General features: G+C 43.0%; 1 protein-coding gene across 12 annotated transcripts in view; it reads right to left on the bottom strand.

The window, feature by feature from the left end:
* phf14 (PHD finger protein 14) overlaps positions 1 to 20,805 on the bottom strand; it is a 256,949-nt gene that overhangs the window by 165,882 nt on the left and 70,262 nt on the right. For all 12 annotated transcript variants that reach the window (XR_015862923.1, XR_015862924.1, XR_015862922.1 and 9 more), the window contains 3 exons: positions 14,541 to 14,687; positions 14,132 to 14,402; positions 6,698 to 6,804 (listed from right to left, as the gene is read on the bottom strand). Coding sequence is in view for 7 of the 12 variants with exons in the window: in XM_088397789.1 (XP_088253915.1) it covers positions 6,698 to 6,804; positions 14,132 to 14,402; positions 14,541 to 14,687 (525 nt within the window). In the remaining 5 variants the exon portion in view is untranslated. The remainder of the gene's footprint in view (positions 1 to 6,697; positions 6,805 to 14,131; positions 14,403 to 14,540; positions 14,688 to 20,805) is intronic.

The raw sequence follows: 20,805 nt of genomic DNA, 5'->3' as shown, positions 1-20,805 counted from the left end.
TGTCTTGACTCTATTTTCTATTCATTTCACAACGTTTGGTGGTGAATAAGTGTGACTTTTCATGGAAAACACAAAATTGTTTGGGTGACCCCAAACTTTTGAACGGTAGTGTATATATATATATATATATATATATATATATATATATATATATATATATATATATATATACACACACTGCTCAAAAAATATATTCAATATATATATATATATATATATATATATATATATATATATATATATATATATATATATATATATACGGTCCATAATATCATTGAAGATTTGTTCTTTAACGATATCATGACAATAGCCTATCATTAGTTTATATGTAACATCATGTTACTTTCTAAACCCACATGCTTGTAAAAGTAAAAACTTAGCTTTGTCTTTTTGTCTTTTTCTGTTTTGATGTGCTCCTTAATGTTCCTAGCGCCGCGACCTCAATAGCTGATCATACCTTGACAGAGAATACACAAAACCTTTCCCGGGACATCTACTTTACGGATATGTTCCGTCAGGCACGTGGTTATGGAGTGTGTTCCGAGTTGTACGATGACGCTGCTCTCGAGCCATGCCCATCTGAAGCAGTTCTTGATCCCGTTCGACTAAATAACTCGTCTACAAGTGATGAAAACCCAATCGCAAATTCACATTGTGGCGGTGTAAAAACAGTTCTTCGTGTAAATTAAGTTAACAAGTGGAAATGATGTGGCGAAAGTAGCGCCAAAACGCTGCCGAAAATAAGGCGGATGTCGTTGCATCACTGCTGCCAGTGAGTTAGGTTTACAGAGGCAAGCCGATTTCCGTACTCACAGTTTAACTAATTTTGTTTTGAGATGTGCCAAAAGATGGCATTGCGGTGGGCGGGCGAATGCTCGAGAGTCGCCGATGCTAAAGTTGCCCGGCCAGCTGGCCCCCAATATACAAACCGGATTCGGTTGAAGTTGGGAAATTGTGTAAAATGTGAATAAAACCAAAATACAAAAATTTGAAAATCCTTCTTAACCCCTATTCAATTGAAAACACTACAAAGAGAACATATTTAATGTTCAAACTGATAAACCTAATTGTTTTTTCCAAATAATAAATAACTTTGAATTTCATGGCTGCAACACTTCCAGTAGAAGTTGGGAAAGCTGAAAAAAAAATAGAGAAAGCTGAGAAAAGCTCATCAAACACCTATTTGGAACATCCCACATGTGATCAGGCTAATCGGGTACCTTGATTGGGTTATATGCTCATTCACCACTTAGTCCACAACTGCGTGAGAAAATAGTTGAACAGTTTAAGAACAACATTTCTCAAAGCAAAATTACAAGGAATTTAGGGATTTCAAAATCTACGGTCCATAATATCATCAAACGTTTCAGAGAATCTGGTGAAATCACTGCACGTAAACGCCACGGCCAGAAACCAAGACTGAATGACCGTGACCTTTGATCCCTCAGACGGCACTGCCTTAAAAACCGACATGAGTGTGTAAAGGATATCACCAAATGGGCTCAGGAAAACTTCAGAAAACCACTGTCAGTAAGTACAGTTAATCACTACATTAGTAAGTGTGGGTTAAAACTCTACCATGCAAAGCAAAAGCCGTTTATGAACAACATCCAGAAACGCCGCCGGGTTCTCTGGACCCGAGCTCATGTAAAATGGACTGATGCAAAGTGAAAAAGTGTTTTGTGGTCTGATGAGTCCACTTTTCAAATTGTTTTTGGAAACACTGGACGTTGTGTCCTCCGGACCAAAGAGGAAGCGGACCATTCGGACTGTTATCAACGCAAAGTTCAAAAGCCAACATCTGTGAAGGTATGGGGGTGCATTAATTCCCATTGTGTAGGTGACTTACATTTCTGTGAAGGCAACACAAATGCTGAAAAGTACATACAGATTTTGGAGCAACAAATGCTGCAGTCCAAGCGATTTCTTTTTCATGGACGGCGCTGCTTATTTCAGCAAGATAATGCCAAGCCACATTCTGCATGTGTTGCAACAGTGTGGCTTCAAAGTAAAAGAGTCCAGATTCTCCCCTGGCCCGCTTGCATTCCAGATCTGTCTCCCATTTAAAATGTGTGGCGCATTATGAAGCGTAAAATACGACAGGGACGACCCCGGGCTGTTGAACAACTGAAGCAAGAATGGGAAAGAATTCTATATGAGAAGCTAAGAGAATTAGTCTCCTCTCTTCCAAAATGTTTACTGAGTGTTATTAAAAGGAAAGGTGATGTAACAAAGTGGTAAACATTCCCTTTCCCAACTTCTACTGCAAGTGTCGCAGCCATGAAATTCTAAGTTAATTATTATTTGAAAAATAAAATAAAGTTTGAGTTTGAGCATTAAATATGTTGTCTTTGTTGTGTATTCAGTTGAATATAGGTTGAAAAGGATTTTCAAATCATTGTATTTTGTTTTTATTTATATTTTACACAATTTCCCAACTTCAACCGAACCCAGTTTGTATAAAAAAAAACAATTTACTCAACAGATATACACGATTCACGAAAATGATACTTTCGACAGAAAAAGACATGGAAATCTGCGGATCCGACATAATAATTTACTTAATATCGTATTTTTCTGACTATAAGTCGCGTTTTTTTCTATAGTTTGGGTGGGGGGGGCGACTTATACTGAGGAGCAACTTATATGTGAATTTTCTTCACAAATTTTCCAAATTGGAAGAAAAAAAAAAGACGTGAAACCGCAATAAACGAACCGCGATTACGGGACTACTGTAATTTGAACTGCAAGTGACGTCAGCGGCGCGGTGCGGCAGTTGTTTACATTAAGGACAAAGGATTCGATCACGGAATGACAAAGATGACGAAGGGCCCCACGTACTACCGGCATCATTTGCGGCTTTGTTTGTAAGAGACATGGAGGAAGGATTTGGAGTGACACAGAAGGTTTGAAAAACTACTATGGCTTTTACGCACGCCCGGTCCTACTCTACGGAGCTCTCTTTCACCTCCGTGAATGGAAGTCGGCGGCTGGCGCTCGGTCTGGTGGCTGTCCAGGGACGGTGAATGGGGCTCGGACATGGCTTTTACGCACGCCCGGTCCTATTCTACGGAGCTCTCTTCCACCTCCGTGGCTGGAAGTCGGGGGCCGACGCTCGGCCGGGTAGCTGTCCGGGGACGGTGGATGGGGCTCGGACCCTGCTCCTTCGCACGCCCGGTCCTACTCCGTGGCTGGAAGTGCCACCTCCGGGGATGGAAGTCCACAACGCCATACGCCTGGAAGTCCACGCCGGTGTTTGGGGCCGTGTGGCGGTGAACTATTTATGTTATAGTTATTTGATATATTTTATTTCGTGTAGCAACTTGTATATGTTTTTATCATTACAGTTCAGTAATTGTTGGCTCATTGAACCCTTGTTTTGTTAAATAAAGAGCCATTTACCAAACCCACGTCTTTCCTGGTACTTTGTTAACGCTACAATATTATATATATAGTTATATACCTGATCTGTGGAATAACGACGAGGCTGACGTCAGCGGCGCACGCGCGGTGTTGTTGACAAAGGACGAGGAATTCGATCGATGGATTTAATGATTTGGAGTGACACAGATGGTTTGATAATATTGTTGTTTATATAATAGTTATTTGATATATACTTTATATATCGTTATATGGGTCTGTGGAATATTTAGAACTGCAACTCACGATGAGTCCGACGTCAGCGGCGCAGTGCATACGCGGCATTGTTTACATAAAGGACGATCGATGGATTTAATGAATTTGAGTGACACAGATGGTTTTATAAACATGTTATTTATGTAATAGTTATTTGAATAACTCTGAATGTTACGTCAGGCCCGTTCTCAGCTCTTCGTTTGTGCTTATGTCACGTTAGCATACCTATTTAGCCTGTTGTTGCTCGTTCATGTCTGTTCTTGGTGTTTAATTTTGTAGAATAAATTTCCCCCAAAATGCGACTTGTACTCCGGAGCAACTTATATATGTTTTTTTTCACTTTATTGTGCATTTCATGGCTAATGCGACGTATATTCTGGAGCGACTTTTAGTCCGAAAAATACGGTACTCTTCTCTTGTAAATCTGTTTCTGACTTTCACAGCAATTATTAGTGCAAATATTCACATTTGTTTACTTTGTAGTGCAATGTTCAAAGCAGCATTCCAAAAAATGTAAAATGTATTCTTGCTCAGTACTTGCCCCTGAAACTTGCATTGTTATCCTGCACAAGTGCATCAATATCAGGCATCATATCCTGAGTAGCAGCCAGTTTCAGAATCTCATTTAAGTGCTTATGTGTGAGCTTTGAGCGTAGCTTGGTTTTATTAATGTTCATTAGTGAGAAAATTTGCTCACAAAGGTAGGTAGTCGCAAACACGGAGAACATTTTTGCAGCTAGTGCTGTCAATTTAGGATAGCGTGGTAGGAGATACTAGTAAAATGTGTCCAAGCACACAGAGGCAAATTTGTCCTTTAATTCTACATCACACTGCAAATCAATGATTTCAAGTTGCATGTCAACAGGCACATCAGAAGCTCTGATTGTGAATGGTGAGCGAAAACTGCGAAATCTGTCTCGAGTTCGCTAAAGACCTGAAATTGTTTCTCAAACTCCCTCAGCAACCCTGAAATCTTGTCTTTGTACTGTTTCACATCAGGATTAACGCTTTCTGCGCACACATCTCGGAGACAGGGAAAATGACCAGGGTCTCCGCTTGCTATCTGCGTCTCCCATAAGGTGAGCTTTAACTTGAATGCTCGTATGCAGTCATAATACTGTGTTAAATTTTTTTGCGTCCCTGCAACATTCTGTTCAGATTATTTAACCATGAATGCAAGGTCCTTCAGCCAAAGTGGGCACGGTAATTCCTGAACAGGTTTTCCCTTTTCTCCATAAATTCTCCGATTTCGCCTCAGAGTACAGCCTTGACGCTAATGCAACTTGGCTGGCAATTACGTAGCTCGCTATCACCACACCATCACTGACATCTCGGCTCCTCAGAAAAACCAACATTTCATTTAACTTCTGTTTTCTCAGTTCTCAAAAGTCAAAGTCAAAGTCTGCCTTATTGTCAATTTCTTCACATGCAGACATACAAAGAGATCGAAATTACGTTTCCCACTATCCCACGGTGACAAGACATAGTACACAATATACATACAAGTAAATAACACAAAAAGTAAAAACAAGAATGCAAGCTGTTGTATTTTTCACCATGCTGAGTTTTATAGTGGCGCCAAATATCGTACTCCTTAAGCACCGAAACTTCCTGCATGCACACCAGGCACACGGGTTTCCCATTCACCTCCGTGAACATATTGGGAGAAGTCACTTTTTTCTTGAAAAATATGACACTCTGTGTCCACTTTTCTCTTTTTCGCTGATGAGCATGCCCGTTCCAAAAGAAAAAGCGGGTAAAGCGATTGAACTGGCTAAAACACAACGCATCTAGCGACCAACAGAGGAACTGCAGATTTTAAAGAAAATGAAGTTTATTCTTTTTTTTTTTTAATAATGCAAATTTATCTCTGGGCCGGTTCTGGCCCGCGGGCCGTACGTTTGACACCCCTGCTTTACATGTTCTTTCCAATTTAAACCGCATGAGGTCCCACTAGGCCTGTGGAATAATGGAACCGCAACCGACAATGAGTCTGAATCCATTCACTGACTTCCGGAGTGAGGAGTTGTTTATAACACTGAGGACAGAGATTGACACAGAGGACCAGGATTTCGATGGATTTAATGATTTGGAGTGACACGGATGGTTCGATGAACTTGTTTATGTTATAGTTATTTGATATGTAGTTTATTTAGTGTAGCAACTTGTATATTGTTAGAGTTCAGTAGTTTCCGATTGTCTAGGGAGGCCGTGAAGGCAGCAGGCGGGAGGAGACGAAAGATCCGAGGCGCTTTGTTAGAGTGAGTCTACACACACTGTGTGTTGGCTTGTATATTGAACTCTTGTTTCGTGAAATAAAGAGCCAGTTACCAAACCCACGACTTGCCTGGTACTTTGGTAAGGCTACAATACAGTTACAATTCCACAGATCTGTGGAATAATTGGAGCCGCAACTGACGATGAGTCTAACGTCAGCACCGAATGTACTTCCGGAGTCAGCAGCGGTGTTTTTTTTTTTATATTCTCAAGTGACACAGAGGAAGATTTGGAGTGACACGGATGGTTTGATAAACGCGTTATTTATGTTATAGTTATTTGAATAAGTGTTAATATGTTACATCAGGTACATTCTCAGTTTCTCGTTTGTGTTTATGTAATGTTAGCATGCCGTATCGTTTAGCCTGTTGTTGCCTGTTCATATCCGTTCTTGGTGTTGGATTTTGTCAAATAAAGTTCTCCCAAAAATGTGACTTGTACTCCGGTGCGACTTACTATATATGTTTTTTTTCTTCTTTATTATGCATTTTACGGCTGGTGCGACTTGTACTCCAGAGCGACTTATAGTCCTGAAAATACGGTAATTGAAGTCTTATTCAATAAAATATGACTGAACCTGTAATAGTTTAAAACTCATTTGATCCAACACTGTTAACATAGTTTTAGCAAATGCACGTAAAGCCACATACAAATCCTGATAAGTAGAAAGGATTTGCTGGTACAAAGGTAACTGTAAAAAACCTGATAAACCTAGTTTAATTAATTCAAGAATATACTCAATTGATGGTTTCATAAAAAATGGTTTAGGTTGTTCACTCACCTTGTTGTACTCCACGTGCAGTTTGTCTTGCTCATTCTCCAGCTTGTCTTTTAAGGTCTTCTGTTCAGATATGTTGTCCTGGATCTGGATCATTCGCATATTACGCTCTGGATATCAATGGGACAAAATATCAATAGCAAGATGAATCTATGTAGCAAAATCACATAAGAGTGTACCAATGGCAAATATTAATTCTAGTGATTGGTAAAATTGTGTGTCTTTAAGGTCTCTCTGCCTCATCTTGCCTCACAATCATGAATTATATGAAGAGAAATATGCTGTTATAAGCAGGAATAGGCAATGCTGGTCTTCAAAAGCCTCAGTCCCACCTATTTTAGAAGTTTTCCTCCAACACACCAGATTCAAATGATCAGGTTTATTACCGTATTTGCCGGTGTATAAATCGACTCGGTGAATAAGTCGATCCTAAAATCCGACGGAAATTTACGATTTTATGATATGTCCTTTGTATAAGTCGAGCTCAATTGTTGCATTATATTAAACTTCAAAATTCAATCAGAAATATGCGAAATTTATTGACGAAATGTGTTCAAATTCGCGAGTTTGTAGCGAGCGATCTTTACGCCATTTTAAATATTATTTACTTCATGACCCTGTGATATTACGCGCCGAGAGAGACTAACAACAATGAACACTCTTAGAAACTGGTTTATTTTTAGTTAAGAAACAACAAATTATAATTATAAAGTGATTGCCGGTACATAGAGTTCAAAAGTAGTCTTCATCGTCGCTATTTCCGAAAAGCTCGTTCCATTCGTTTTCGTTTAGTTTGTCGTCATAAAGGGCATCTTCTTGGTCTTCTCTATCCTAAGTTTCCTCCTCCTCTTCCCAGATAAGGTCGTCTTCTGTCCCATCGAGAGCGTTTGGCGACTATTTTCTAAGTGCCAACGGCTCTTGCGCCATAAAGAGTCTGCATCGGCTGGTTCCCCATGTCGGCCAGAACAAGTGAAAATTCTGCCTCTTCCCCTGGAAGTCTGGCCAAGTTTGGCGAATATTTTCTAAGTGCCAACGACTCAACCGCCGTAAAGTTTCCGCCTCGGCTGGTTCCCCATGTCGGCCACCACACGTGAAAATTCGGCCTCTTCCCCTGGAAGTCTGGCCAAGTTTGGCAAATATTTTCAAAGTGCGAACGACTCAACCGCCGTAAAGTATCCGCCTCGGCTGGTTCCCCGTGTCGGCCACCACAAGTGAAAATTCGGCCTCTTCCCCTGGAAGTCCGGCCAAATTTGGCGAATATTTTCTAAGTGCCAACGACTCAACCACCGTAAAGTGTCCGCCTCAGCTGGTTCCCCATGTCGGCCACCACAAGTGAAAATTCGGCCTCTTCCCCTGGAAGTCTGGCCAAGTTTGGCAAATAGTTTCAAAGTGCCAACGACTCAACCGCCGTAAAGTGTCCGCCTCGGCTGGTTCCTCCGGTCGGCCAGAACAAGTGAAAATTCGGCCTCTTCCCCTGGAAGTCTGGCCAAGTTTGGCGAATATTTTCTAAGTGCCAACGACATTCATTTAGACATGGCGATTGAATGTTTACATACCGGTAGTTATTGTCGTTGCTTGACGCGCGATGACTCGCACATTCGCTCAATACCCAGTACTTTCCCCTAGCAGTCATCGTCGCTGCCTGGCTTTCGATGTCCGTTATTGAGGTGAGAATATTTGAAATTGTTGCTGAGGATGCGTGTTAATGCGACGAACGCTTTATAATGATTCAGTTTCTCGCTGTTTGATGAGCCTGACGGACGCACACCCACGCACAATGAGATGCACGAGAAACGGCCTTGGTTACCATCACATTTGAAGCGATGAATACGAAGTTAGATTTTATGACTCGGTGTATAAGTCTAGGTCGATGTTTTTCGGTCGATTTTGGATCGAAAAAGGTCGACTAATACACCGGTATATTTTTTGTCCTTTCCTTGTCCTGACTGTTTTTGCCTATGCACATTTTAATGCTCACGTGGGCAATGACTGAAACCTGGAAGGGCGTGACTGGGAAGAATGCTCCCTCTCAATCAGATCCCGAGTGGTGTTCTTTTATTGGACTGTCCACGGCACAGACTGCGGTTCGATGATCGACTTTGTAGTCACGTCATCGGATTGACTACAAAGTCATGTCATCGGATTTGCCAGATGTTTTGGACACGCAGGTTAGGAGAAGGACGAAGCTATCAACTGATCACAACCCGGTGGTATGTTGGCTCTGATGGTGGGGGAAGATGCCGGTTCGACCTGGCAGACCCAAACATATTATTAGGGTTTACTGGGAATGTCTGGGAGTCCCATTTCAGAAAGAGTTTCAACTCCCACATTTGGCAGAACTTTGCCCACATCCCGACGAAGGCGGAAGACATCGAGTCTGGGTGGACCATGTTCCATGCCTCTAATCTTGAGGTAACCAATTAGAGCTTATTCAAGTGTATTCAAGTTGTAAGGTGGTTGGTGCCTGACGTGGATACCAGCGGTTAAGGATGCTATCAAGCTGAAGAAAGAATCTTATCGGGCATTGTTGGCTTGTGGGATTCTGAAGGCAGCTGAGAGGTACCGGATGGCCAAGCGGAAAATAGCTCAAGCGGACGCTAATCCAAAAACTCAGGTGTGGGAGCCGTTTGGCGAGGCCCTTTGTCACAGATTCTGTTCATAATTTATGGACAGAATTTCTAGGCATTGAGGAGGTCCGGTTTGGTGGCCTCAGTATTGTATTTCTGCTTTGTGCAGATGATGTGATGCTGTTGGCTTTTTCAAGCTATGATCTCTATCTCTGAAGCAGTTCGCAGCAGAGTGTGAGGCGACTGAGTTGAAAATCAGCACCTCTAAACTTGAGACTATGGTCCTCAGTCAGAAAAAGATGGAATGCCCTCTCCCGGTAAGAGATGAGATCCTGCCCCATGTGGAAAAGTTCAAGTATCTTGGGTTTTTGTTCATGAGTGAGGGCAGGATGGAACGGGAGATCAACAGGCGGATTGGTGCAGCATCTGCTGTGATGCAGACCCTTTATCGGTCTGTCGTAGTGAAGAATGAACTGAGTCGAAAGGCAAAGCTCTCAATTTACTGGTTCAGTGACATTCTAACCCTCACCTATGGTCTGAGTCTGTCATAGATGGACACACAATTTCACTGATGACTGACACGCCCAGCTTGTCTTTTGTATGTTTATTGTGCTAAGTTCCCTTTGGACGTAAAGTGTGTCTTTGGTGTGAGAGTTTTGCGGCAGGTGTTCACTTGCTTAAGTCACTCCCGCCACATGTACCAGAGAAGAGGCGGGTCATTTTTCATTGAAATAAGGGGTAAAAAACACTTGATGCATTTCCTAAGCAACAAAGAATGACATAGCAACTGGAACTGCTTTATTTGTGTTATCCCTCAAGCCCTGCCAACTATGGGACCAGCAAGAAGCACAAAGCTGCCCATGAATTCCACAGCCTTCTTGGTCTGAACAACTGCGGCTTGCACGCTACTATACTCTGTAGCCGTGGTACACTGGTTAACGCTCTGCTCTATCAATGTGCAAGGCCCAGCTTCAATACCCATAGTGGGGAGAATTTTTTTGGGAGGTGAGGGGGGGAATGACAATAGACTGATGGAGGGAACTCCTTTTAAAATAACGAGGAATGGATTGATGATGACGGAAGACTGCCCAGGTGTCACCACTTCCGGCGCTGTAGGAGACGGCAGCTTTTCCAGTAGCTCTCTAGTTTTTGACTATTTTTCGACTTTTTTCGACCTTTCGGATTATTTATTTTGTCTATTTTTCTTTGTTCTTTTAACTGGTCAGCTCTTGACTTTTAAGCTCTTGCTTTCTTTATTTATTCACTGCTTTTCGGAGTTAGTGGACACTTCTTTTTATCATCATCATGCAACGCGGAGCCGGTTTGCTCACATACTCGAAGGAGGAACTGTTGTCGCTGAGAATAATGGGGCAAGCCGGACTACGACACGACATCCCGGTGGAGCTGAGGAGGAAGTACCGGGGCTGCAAAGTCGGTGCTAAGCTGAAAGCTAGGCGATCGGAGAACCGGAGGAGATATAAACCATCGATTCCTTCCGTAATCATGGGGAATGTGAACTCCCTGTCCAACAAGATCGACGAGCTGACGGCACTGAACAACCAGCGGACCTACAGGGAAAGCAGCTTGCTCATCTTTACGGAGACATGGCTAAACCACCTCGTACCGGATGCTAACGTGGACCTGCAGGGATTCACTATGGTGAGAGCCGACAGAGACGCCAAAGCTAGTGGAAAACGGAAAGGTGGGGGTCTGGTCGTGTATGTGAACCATCGCTGGTGTAACCCGGGACATGTTTCTGTAAAGACTGTGTTGTGCTGCCGGGACCTTGAGCTGCTAGCTGTTAGCTTGCGGCCATACTACCTGCCGAGGGAGTTCAGTCACGTGATTACCATCTGTGTTTACCTCCCTCCGAGCGCGGACGCAGCCACTGCCTGTGAGACTATACACACTGTCACAGCCAGGCTAACGACTCAGCACCCCAATGCTTTTGTAATAACCTCTGGAGACTTTAATCATGCAACCTTGGACTCTACTCTGCCCGTTTTCCATCAGGCTATTGACTGCCCCACAAGAAACAACAGGACAATAGACCTCATGTATGTCAATGTGAGGGATGCGTACAAGGCCACACCGCTCCCCCCACTGGGGAAGTCAGACCACAACCTGATCCACCTACAACCAGAGTACACCCCCCTGGTCAAAAAACAGCCCGTTGCAACCCGCACCATCAGGAAGTGGACCCCGGAGATGGAAAGTGTCCTGAGAGACTGTTTTAACACCACAGACTGGGATGTGCTGATCGATCCACACCGTGAGGACATAGAGGGGTTGACACACTGCCTGACGGACTACCTGAACTTCTGCATGGATGTGGTTTCTCCTGTTAAGACAGTCCGCTACTACCCGAATAACAAGCCTTGGGTAACACGGGAGGTCAAAGCCGTCCTGAACAGGAAGAAAGCCGCCTTCAGGAGCAGAGACAGGGAGGCCATGAAGGCAGCACAGCAGGAGGTGAAACACTGTGTGAGGGAAGCCAAAGACACCTACAGGACAAAGGTGGAGCAGAAGCTGAAGGAAAACAACATGAGGGCCGTCTGGGAAGGTGTGAGGACTATCACGGGCCACAACACCAAGACCAGGGTCGTTGAAGGGACAATGGAGAGGGCGAACGAGCTGAACAACTTCTTCAATAGGTTTGATCGGCCCATGACCCCCCACCTCTACTGCAGCCATCTCTCCTTCCCTCCAGAACACACCACCCCCGAAACAACACAGCACCCCCACCCTCCTCCTCCTGCCCCCCCCCACCCCAGATACCACAGCACACCACCCCCGAAACACCACAGCACCCCCACCCTCCTCCTCCTGCCCCCCACCCCAGATACCATAGCACCACCACTCTCCTCCTCCAGCCCCCCCACGCCAACACAAGCTCTGCCTTACATCACAGCAGACCAGGTCAGAGGACAGCTGAGGAAACTTCGACCCAGGAAAGCACCAGGCCCGGACAAGGTGTGTCCCAGACTACTGAAAACCTGCGCTGCTGAACTGGGGGAACCACTTCAACGGATCTTCAACCTCAGCCTGCAGCTGGGGATAGTGCCTACACTATGGAAGATATCCTGCATCACGCCGGTTCCTAAAAAGACCCGGCCCAGTGAGCTGAATGACTTTCGGCCGGTGGCACTCACTTCACTCCTGATGAAGACATTGGAGCGGCTCTTCCTCAGTCTCCTCAGACCTCAAGTGCGACATGCTCAGGACTGCCTGCAGTTTGCATATCAACCAGATGTTGGAGTGGAGGGCGCCATCCTCCACCTACTGCACCGAGCTCACTCCCACCTGGATAAGGGAAGCGCCACAGCAAGGATTCTGTTCCTAGACTTCTCCAGTGCGTTCTACACCATCCAGCCCCCCCTGCTCAGAGACAAACTGGGCAGGATGGGAGTGGACCCATACATGGTGACCTGGATCTCCAGCTACCTCACAGACAGGCCACAGTACGTCAGACTAAAAGACACCATCTCTGACACTGTGGTCAGCAGCACTGGAGCCCCACAGGGCACAGTGCTGGCCCCTGTACTCTTCACCCTGTACACCTCAGACTTCTGTTACAACTCTGAGCTGTGTCACATACAGAAGTACGCGGATGCCACAGCCATTGTCGGGTGTATCAGGGACAACAGAGAGGAGGAGTATAGGAGCCTGGTGGGGGATTTTGCCACCTGGTGCCGTGCCAACCAACTGGAGCTCAACATCTCCAAGACCAAGGAGCTGGTCATAGACTTTGGGAGGAACAGACCCAAGCCTAGGCCCGTACTGTTGGAGGGGGCTGAGGTGGAGGCTGTGGACTCCTACAAGTACCTTGGGGTGTGGCTGGATAAAAAACTGGACTGGTCAACTCACACCAACCACCTTTACAGGAAGACACAGAGCAGGATGTACTTCCTGAGGAGACTACGTTCTTTTAACATCTGCAACAAACTCTTGGAGATGTTCTACCAGTCTGTGGTTGCCAGTGTCCTGTTTTACACCGTGGTGTGCTGGGGCAGCAGCACATCCAAGAAGGACACCTCCAGACTGGACAAACTGGTCAGGCGAGCCGGCTCTGTGATCGGCAAGAAGCTGGACTCACTGGAGACAGTGGCAGAGGCAAGGACACTGAAAAAACTGTTGGACATTATAGACAATGTCAGTCACCCTCTGCACACTGTCATCACTAATCAGAGTAGCCGGATCAGTGGGAGACTCCTCCTCCCCAAATGTAGGACAAACTGACTGAAGAACTCCTTTGTCCCCCAAGCCATCAAGCTGTTCAACTCCTCACTGGGGGGGAGGACGTGACATGGACATGAACAGGGACATGGAGATACTTGTAATAACTGTACACATTCACATCAATATACAATGTGCTATATTTCCCATTCCATCCTATTTACTACATTTGTCATCATTTGTGCAATTACTTTTTTCACACTGTCCAATAATACATGGCAATAATACATGGCAACTACTGTGTAGTGTTTTTACCTCCCTCAATTTTCTTACCTAATTTATCTTTTTGCCTTTTTTACATTTCATTTGCTAATTTTTGCACTGTATATATTTCTGCATATTTCTGTATATTTTTATCTCTTATATTTTTTTTTGTATATTTTGTACTGGATTTCCCTGAAGGAGTAATCCCAAGGGATTAATAAAGTTGAGTCTAAATCTAAGTCTAAATCACGGTCAAAGAACGAAGGATGTACTGACAAAACAGTAAATTGTTAACCTCTTGTTTTTTTAACTACCACTGAACAAGCTATCATCCCATTACTACTCTAGTTAGCATAAAGTAGCTTACACCAAAACACAAACCAATGACAAAGGAATGTGCTGGGACTTTGAGAGGTCCACATATTCTTACCTAAGTAATAATTAACAAAGTCTGCCGTGAGTGCAGGGTGCTTGTGTTTCCTACGGCCATCCATGCTTGCATTGGTGTCAGATGTGTCCACCGGGAAAATGTCTGTGCTGATGCCCATCAGCTCTGCCTTTCTCATTAACTTCCTGATGGCTGATGCACTAGAGGTCAGAGGTCGTGGCAGCTTCTCCCTTGGCACCCATGCTTGAGGTCGTGTGTTCCTGGACAACTCTGCTTTTGTGCGGTATTGTTGCAGGCGAGTTGTGATCCGGCCCTGGTGCAGATGCATTAAGCATTTAAATCAGAGGAAACTACACTTGTATTTCAATGTGCAAGTAAATTATAGTTCACAAGTAGTGTTGAATATCCTCCTGGAAATAAGCACCTTATGTAACATCGTGTACCATCTTACCTGAGCTTCAGGAGTGAGCTGTTTCTCTCGCTCAAGCACCGACACCTTACAGTATGACTGCAAAGCCAGGTAGTTTTTTCTTTTCCACTTCCTATCAAAGCGGTCTGCATGCTGCTTGCAATAAGCAAAAAATGGATCTGCAATATCCTACAGGATTGGAAAATATTTACATTAATTTGAGTGTTATAAATAGATGGGGATAATATCTCTGTGTTGGAATCCTTTCATTTCCGGAATTCACTTTACAAGAAAACAAACACTATACAGTGGGGAGAACAAGTATTTGATACACTGCTGATATTTCAGGTCTGGAGACTGGCTAGGTAAATCCAGGACCTTGAGATGTTTCCTACGGAGTCACTCCTTAGTAGCCCTGGCTGATCTTGGTGAGAAGGCAACAACTGTTGGTGCATTAATTAAAAATAGGAGAAATTCAAGACAACGGTCAATCTCCCTCAGTCTGGATCTCACCTCGAGGGGCATCAATGATCATGAGGAAGGTGAGGAATGAGCCCAGAACTACACGGCAGGACCTGGTCAATGACCCAAATAGAGCTGGGACCACAGTCTCAAAGAAAACCATCAATAACACACTACGCCGTCAAGGATTAAAATCCTGCCGTGCACGCAAGGTGCCCTTGCGCAAACCAACGCATGTCAAGGCCCATCTGAAGTTTGCAAATGACCATCTGGATGATCCAGAGGAGGAATGGGAGAAGGTCATGTGGTCTGATGAGACAAAAATAGAACTTTTTGGTTTCAACTCCACTCGTCGTGTTTGGAGGAAGAAGAATGATGAGTACAACCCCAAAACACCATCCCAACTGTGAAGCATGGCGGTGGGAACATCATTCTTTGGGGATGCTTTTCTGCAAAGGGAACAGGAAGACTGCACCGTATTCAGGGAAGGATGGATGGGGCCATGTATCGTGAGATCTTGGCCAACAACCTCCTTCCCTCAGTCAGAGCATTGAAGATGGGTCGCGGCTGGGTCTTCCCGCATGACAACGACTCAAAACACACAGCCAGGGCAACTAAGGAGTGGCTCCGTAGGAAACATCTCAAGGTCCTGTAGTGGCCTAGCCAGTCTCCAGACCTGTATCCAATAGAGAATCTTTGGAGGAAGCTTATAGTCCGTGTGGCCCAGCGACAGCCCCGAAACCTGAAGGCTCTGGAGGAGATCTATATGGAGGAGTGGGCCAAAATCCCTGCTGCAGCGTGTGCAAACCTGGTCAAGAATTACAGGAAACGTCTGATCTCTGCAATTGCAAACAAAGGTTTCTGCACCAAATATTAAGTTATGTTTTTCTGATGTATCAAATAGTTATTTCATACATTAAAATGGAAATTAATTATTTAAAAATCATACAATGTGATTTTCTGGTTTTTTGTTTTAAATTCCATCACTCACAGTTGAAGAGTACAAACCGGATTCGGTTGAAGTTGGGAAATTGTGTAAAATGTAAATAAAACCAAAATACAATGATTTGAGAATCCCTTTCAACCTACATTCAATTGATTACACTACAAAGACAACATATTTAATGCTCAAACTCATAAACTTTATTATATTTTTCAAATAATAACTTGGAATTTCATGGCTGCAACACGTGCGGTAGAAGTTGGGAAAGGGCATGTTTACCACTTTGTTACATCACCTTTCCTTTTAATAACACTCAAACGTTTTGGAAGAGAGGAGACTAATTCTCTTAGCTTCTCATGTGGAATTCTTTCCCATTCTTGCTTGATGAACCGCTTCAGTTGTTCAACAGTCCAGGATCTTCCCTGTCGTATTTTACGCTTCATAATGCGCCACACATTTTCAATGGGAAACAGGTCTGGACTGCAAGCGGGCCAGGGGAGAACCTGGACTCTTTTACTTCGAAGCCACGCTGTTGTAACACGTGCAGAATGGGGCTTGGCATTATCTTGCTGAAATAAGCAGTGGTGTCCATGAAAAAGACGTCGCTTGGATGGCAGCATATGTTGTTACAAAATCTGTATGTACTTTTCAGCATTTATGTTGCCTTCACAGAAATGTAAGTCACCCATGGCATGAGAACTAATGCACCCCCATACCATCACAGATGCTGGCTTTTGAACTTTGCATTGATAACAGTCCAGATGGTCCGCTTCCTCTTTTGTCCGGAGGACACGACGTCCAGTGTTTCCAAAAACAATTTGAAAAGTGGACTCATCAGACCACAAAACACTTTTCCATTGTGCATCAGTCCATTTTTACATGAGCCCATTTTACATGAGCTCAGGCCCAGAGAACCCGGCGGCGTTTCTGGATGTTGTTCATAAATGGCTTTTGCTTTGCATGGTAGAGTTTTAACGCGCACTTACTGATGTAGTGACAAACTGTATTTACTGACAGTGGTTTTCTGAAGTTTTCCTGAGCCCATTTGGTGATATCCTTTACACACTCATGTCAACTTTTCTTGGGAATCTTTGGGATGGGAAGGTCATGGTCATTCAATCTTGGTTTCCGGCCGTGGCGCTTACATGCAGTGATTTAACCAGATTCTCTGAACCTTTTGATGATATTATGGACCGTAAATGTTGAAATACCTAAATTCCTTGCAATTTTGCTTTGAGAAATGTTGTTCTTAAACTGTTCAACTATTTTTTCACGCAGTTGTGGACCACCTTTCCCAACTTCTACTGGACGTGTTGCAGCCATGAAATTCTAAGTTAATTATTATTTGGCAAAAAACAATTAAGTTTATCAGTTTGAACATTAAATGTGTTGTCTTTGTAGTGTAATCAATTGAATATGGGTTGAGAAAGATTTTCAAATCATTGTATTTTGTTTTTATTTACATTTTACACAATTTCCCAACTTTAACTGAATCCAGTTTGTACCTATGATAGAAATTACAGACTTCTACATGCTTTGCAAGTTGCAAAACCTGAAAAATCAGCAGTGTATCAAATACTTGTTCTCCCCACTGTATGTGTTAGCAAGACAGTCATGTGACATGGATCTTAGAAATACCAACACATTAGATCAGGGGTGGGCAAACTTTTTGACTTGCGGGCTGAATTGGATTCTAAATTTTGACTTGGGGGACGAACCAGGAGCAGATGGATGTAGTGTTTGAGTGAAGTATTATAAATGACATGAAAAGGTCATTGCATAAAAGGTTTTGGCCTTAGTAAAGCATGGATATTCGAAAAAAAGCTTTTTAAAAACAAATGCATTTATTAGCAGCATTAAACAAAATATTTCACCCAAAGACTACTATCAGTGATTCTCATTAAATACGACACTGTTATTTTGATTTTCCATCACTTCAGCGGCTGCAGGTCTGATTTATGAAAGATGTTTTTCTAATGAGGCGAATTCACATAAAACGGCAAACATTCCAACCAAATACATCATCTTGAAGAATCACTGAAAGAATACATCTAAATAAAGTAATAAAGATCCAAAACGGCAACACGGTGACGGATATCTGAAAATCAGAGCAGAGCTTTAACTCACAAACACCTGGTGACAGAGGTGAGGAAACAGCAAACACTTCCTTAAAGTCGGCCTTAAAACCTTTAAAAGTTAAGATTAGTCCCAAACAGGTGGTGCATCAATGTCCTTGAACATCCTGCATTGTTTGAAAATGAAAACGGTCGCTAGTTTCAATCCCTGCTATTTGTACAAATTATTTTCAAAATGCTTTTTTTTTTTTTTTTTTTTTACAACAAACTAGAGAAACTCCCCTTCATTTTCAGTGGGAACAGTGTTGTTGGTCTCCCTTTTTTTGCTAGTGCTAAATAGTCTGGAGTAAAATTTGTTGTGGCAATTCTTAGGATAGAGTCGAGGTGTTGGTCCGTTAGCTTAGTTCTGTGACGGGGCTTGTTGATCTTCACATGGCTGAACGTCTGCTCACACGCGTCGGTAGAGCCAAATTGTTCACTCTTTTTTAAACACTTGGTCGGCTCTCAGTGTCCGCCTTTCTTCTCCTTGAGCCACTCATTTTAATGGAAGGATTCCAGGGGAAGGTTTGTGCGTGCGTGGCTTTAGCGTAAAACTGTATCTGAAAGCTCAGCGTGCAAATTACAAGAATGCTGACGTCACAGCCCACACTCAAAATTCGGCATTGATAGAAATAGAGCGCGGAGTGCGCCGGGTCCGTACTACTGAGTACGTACACGCACTTGTGAGTGTGCAAAGATCTTTCTGACACGGCTTCCGGGGGTAAATGCGCGGGTGGGCGTTTCCCCATCTACTGGGGAAACACAGTCATTGCAGGGAAAATGACAAAAAAAATGTTTCATAATACAATTTATTAAGGTCTGGCGGGCCGGATTAAACGACCCCGTGGGCCAGATGTGGCCCGCGGGCCGTAGTTTGCCCATTGCTGCATTAGATGCAACTACAGCAGCTACTGGAGGTAGGGTGAGCAAATATCGTGTTTTGCTACTACGATTCACAAGTGTTAAGCACAAGGTTGCTCTACTGCAACAGGGAAAAATCTGATAGGCTCCAATGTCTACATTAACAAAAATCTCAACAAGCAAAATGCAACCATTGCTTGGAGAGCCGCCATCTGAAAAAGCAAGGAAATATACAAAGCACTAAAACGACATATTGCAAAATCTACATAAAGCCAAACAGATCATCCCAGTAAAAAACAAACCGGCGCTGATCAGAGCCATGGAGGATCTGGATGAATACGCAAATTGAGGTATGTCAAGCTGAATTACATCCCAAACCACAACAAAAATGGAAACAAGCAAATTGTATAATGTAACGAATTTTGCTGCGAGATATGAGAACATTCATTCAGTCATCCAACAACAAATGATCCAAATGAGGACATCAACATGGACTTTCACAACTACAAAAATTTATTAAACAAATGTGACTACTACTTGGAAGATCAACTCAATAAATGTATAAACATGGACAAAAAACTATCAATAATCCAGTTCAACACCAGGTGCCTAAATGTCAATTTTGAAAAAATACAGGATTATCCGCAAACATTGGACAATCCTTTCAATGTCATTGCAATTTCAGAGACCTGGATCAATGAAAATAAAGAGTCAACAACTTTCCACATCGAAGGATATAATGCAGTCCACATACACAGAAGCTACAAAACAGGTAGCGGAGTTGCAATCTATATTGAAAACACTATTGTTTTTGAGACATTATGTCAATGGTGATTGAAAATGTTAGTGGTGCAACTGTCGAAATCTGCGTGGAACAAGGTAAAAACACAATAAGTTGTATATATAAATGCCCAGGTGCCAGCATAGAGGTGTTCAATGAACATGTGTACAAATTACTTGAAAAGGCAAAACAAAAGGAAGCCTTCCTATGTGGAGACTTCAATATTGGTCTACTAAAATCATCTAGTAATGCTGCTACTGACGAATTTGTAAATTTAATGTCCTCATTCGGTTTTCAACCATTGATCAACAAACCCACAAGAATCAGAGAGAGCAGTGCCACCCTAATAGACAACATTTTCACAAATGTATTGTTAAAGAAACCGCAAGTGGTATTCTGGTAAGTGCCATCACGGGGCACCTCCCAGTCTTTTCAATCTTGGACTACGAAAACAACAGGCACACATCCTACTGAGGCCCTTTGCAGAAGAACACAAAATGAAAAGGCAATAAAAGATTTAGAAAAGAAACTACACATACAGGATTGGTGCACGGTTTACAAGGAAACTGATGTAAATTCAGCATATAAGAGTTTCTTGAAAATTCTGCTGCCACTGTATGACCAATATTACCTGCCCTATAATCAAGGTAATGGATAACAACAACAAAATAAATCTGTGCGACGGATGAGTAAAACTTTAGTGAAAGCCTGCAAAAAGAAAAAACTCCTATATAAAAACTATTTGAAGGAAAAAAGTGTACCAACACTAATGTTAGAATAATTAGTTTTGCAGAAGCGCTGGTCGACCTGAACGTCTCATATTTTTGCTCAAGCCAATATATCTGTCTGGCTCTAGGGAGTTCTTATACTCCCTTCCATTTCTTATCTGTGAGAGGCCCTCACTAGTTACGTATGAACAGAACAGCTTTGTTCTTTGTTTAGTTCAAGAGAAGTTCTTTCTCTTTTATACCTTGTAGTTTCTATTCATAAATCGTTGTTGACCGGGACAATTTTTAAGTTATCCCATATTCACTCAATGTTTCTTTCAGTAGACTTCATGCAAGTTACCTCATCTACTTAACGTTTGTTGGAGTGTATGCACGAGAGGTGTCTGATTATTTACTCATCATTATTATTGTGTGATAC

The sequence above is a fragment of the Syngnathus floridae genome, chromosome 15, assembly GCF_059516105.1.
Source record: "Syngnathus floridae isolate MCC-2025c chromosome 15, RoL_Sflo_1.0, whole genome shotgun sequence".
Classification (NCBI taxonomy): domain Eukaryota; kingdom Metazoa; phylum Chordata; class Actinopteri; order Syngnathiformes; family Syngnathidae; genus Syngnathus; species Syngnathus floridae.
The sequence above is the reverse complement of the archived record's forward strand: the minus strand, read 5'-3'. Positions and strand labels throughout refer to the sequence as shown.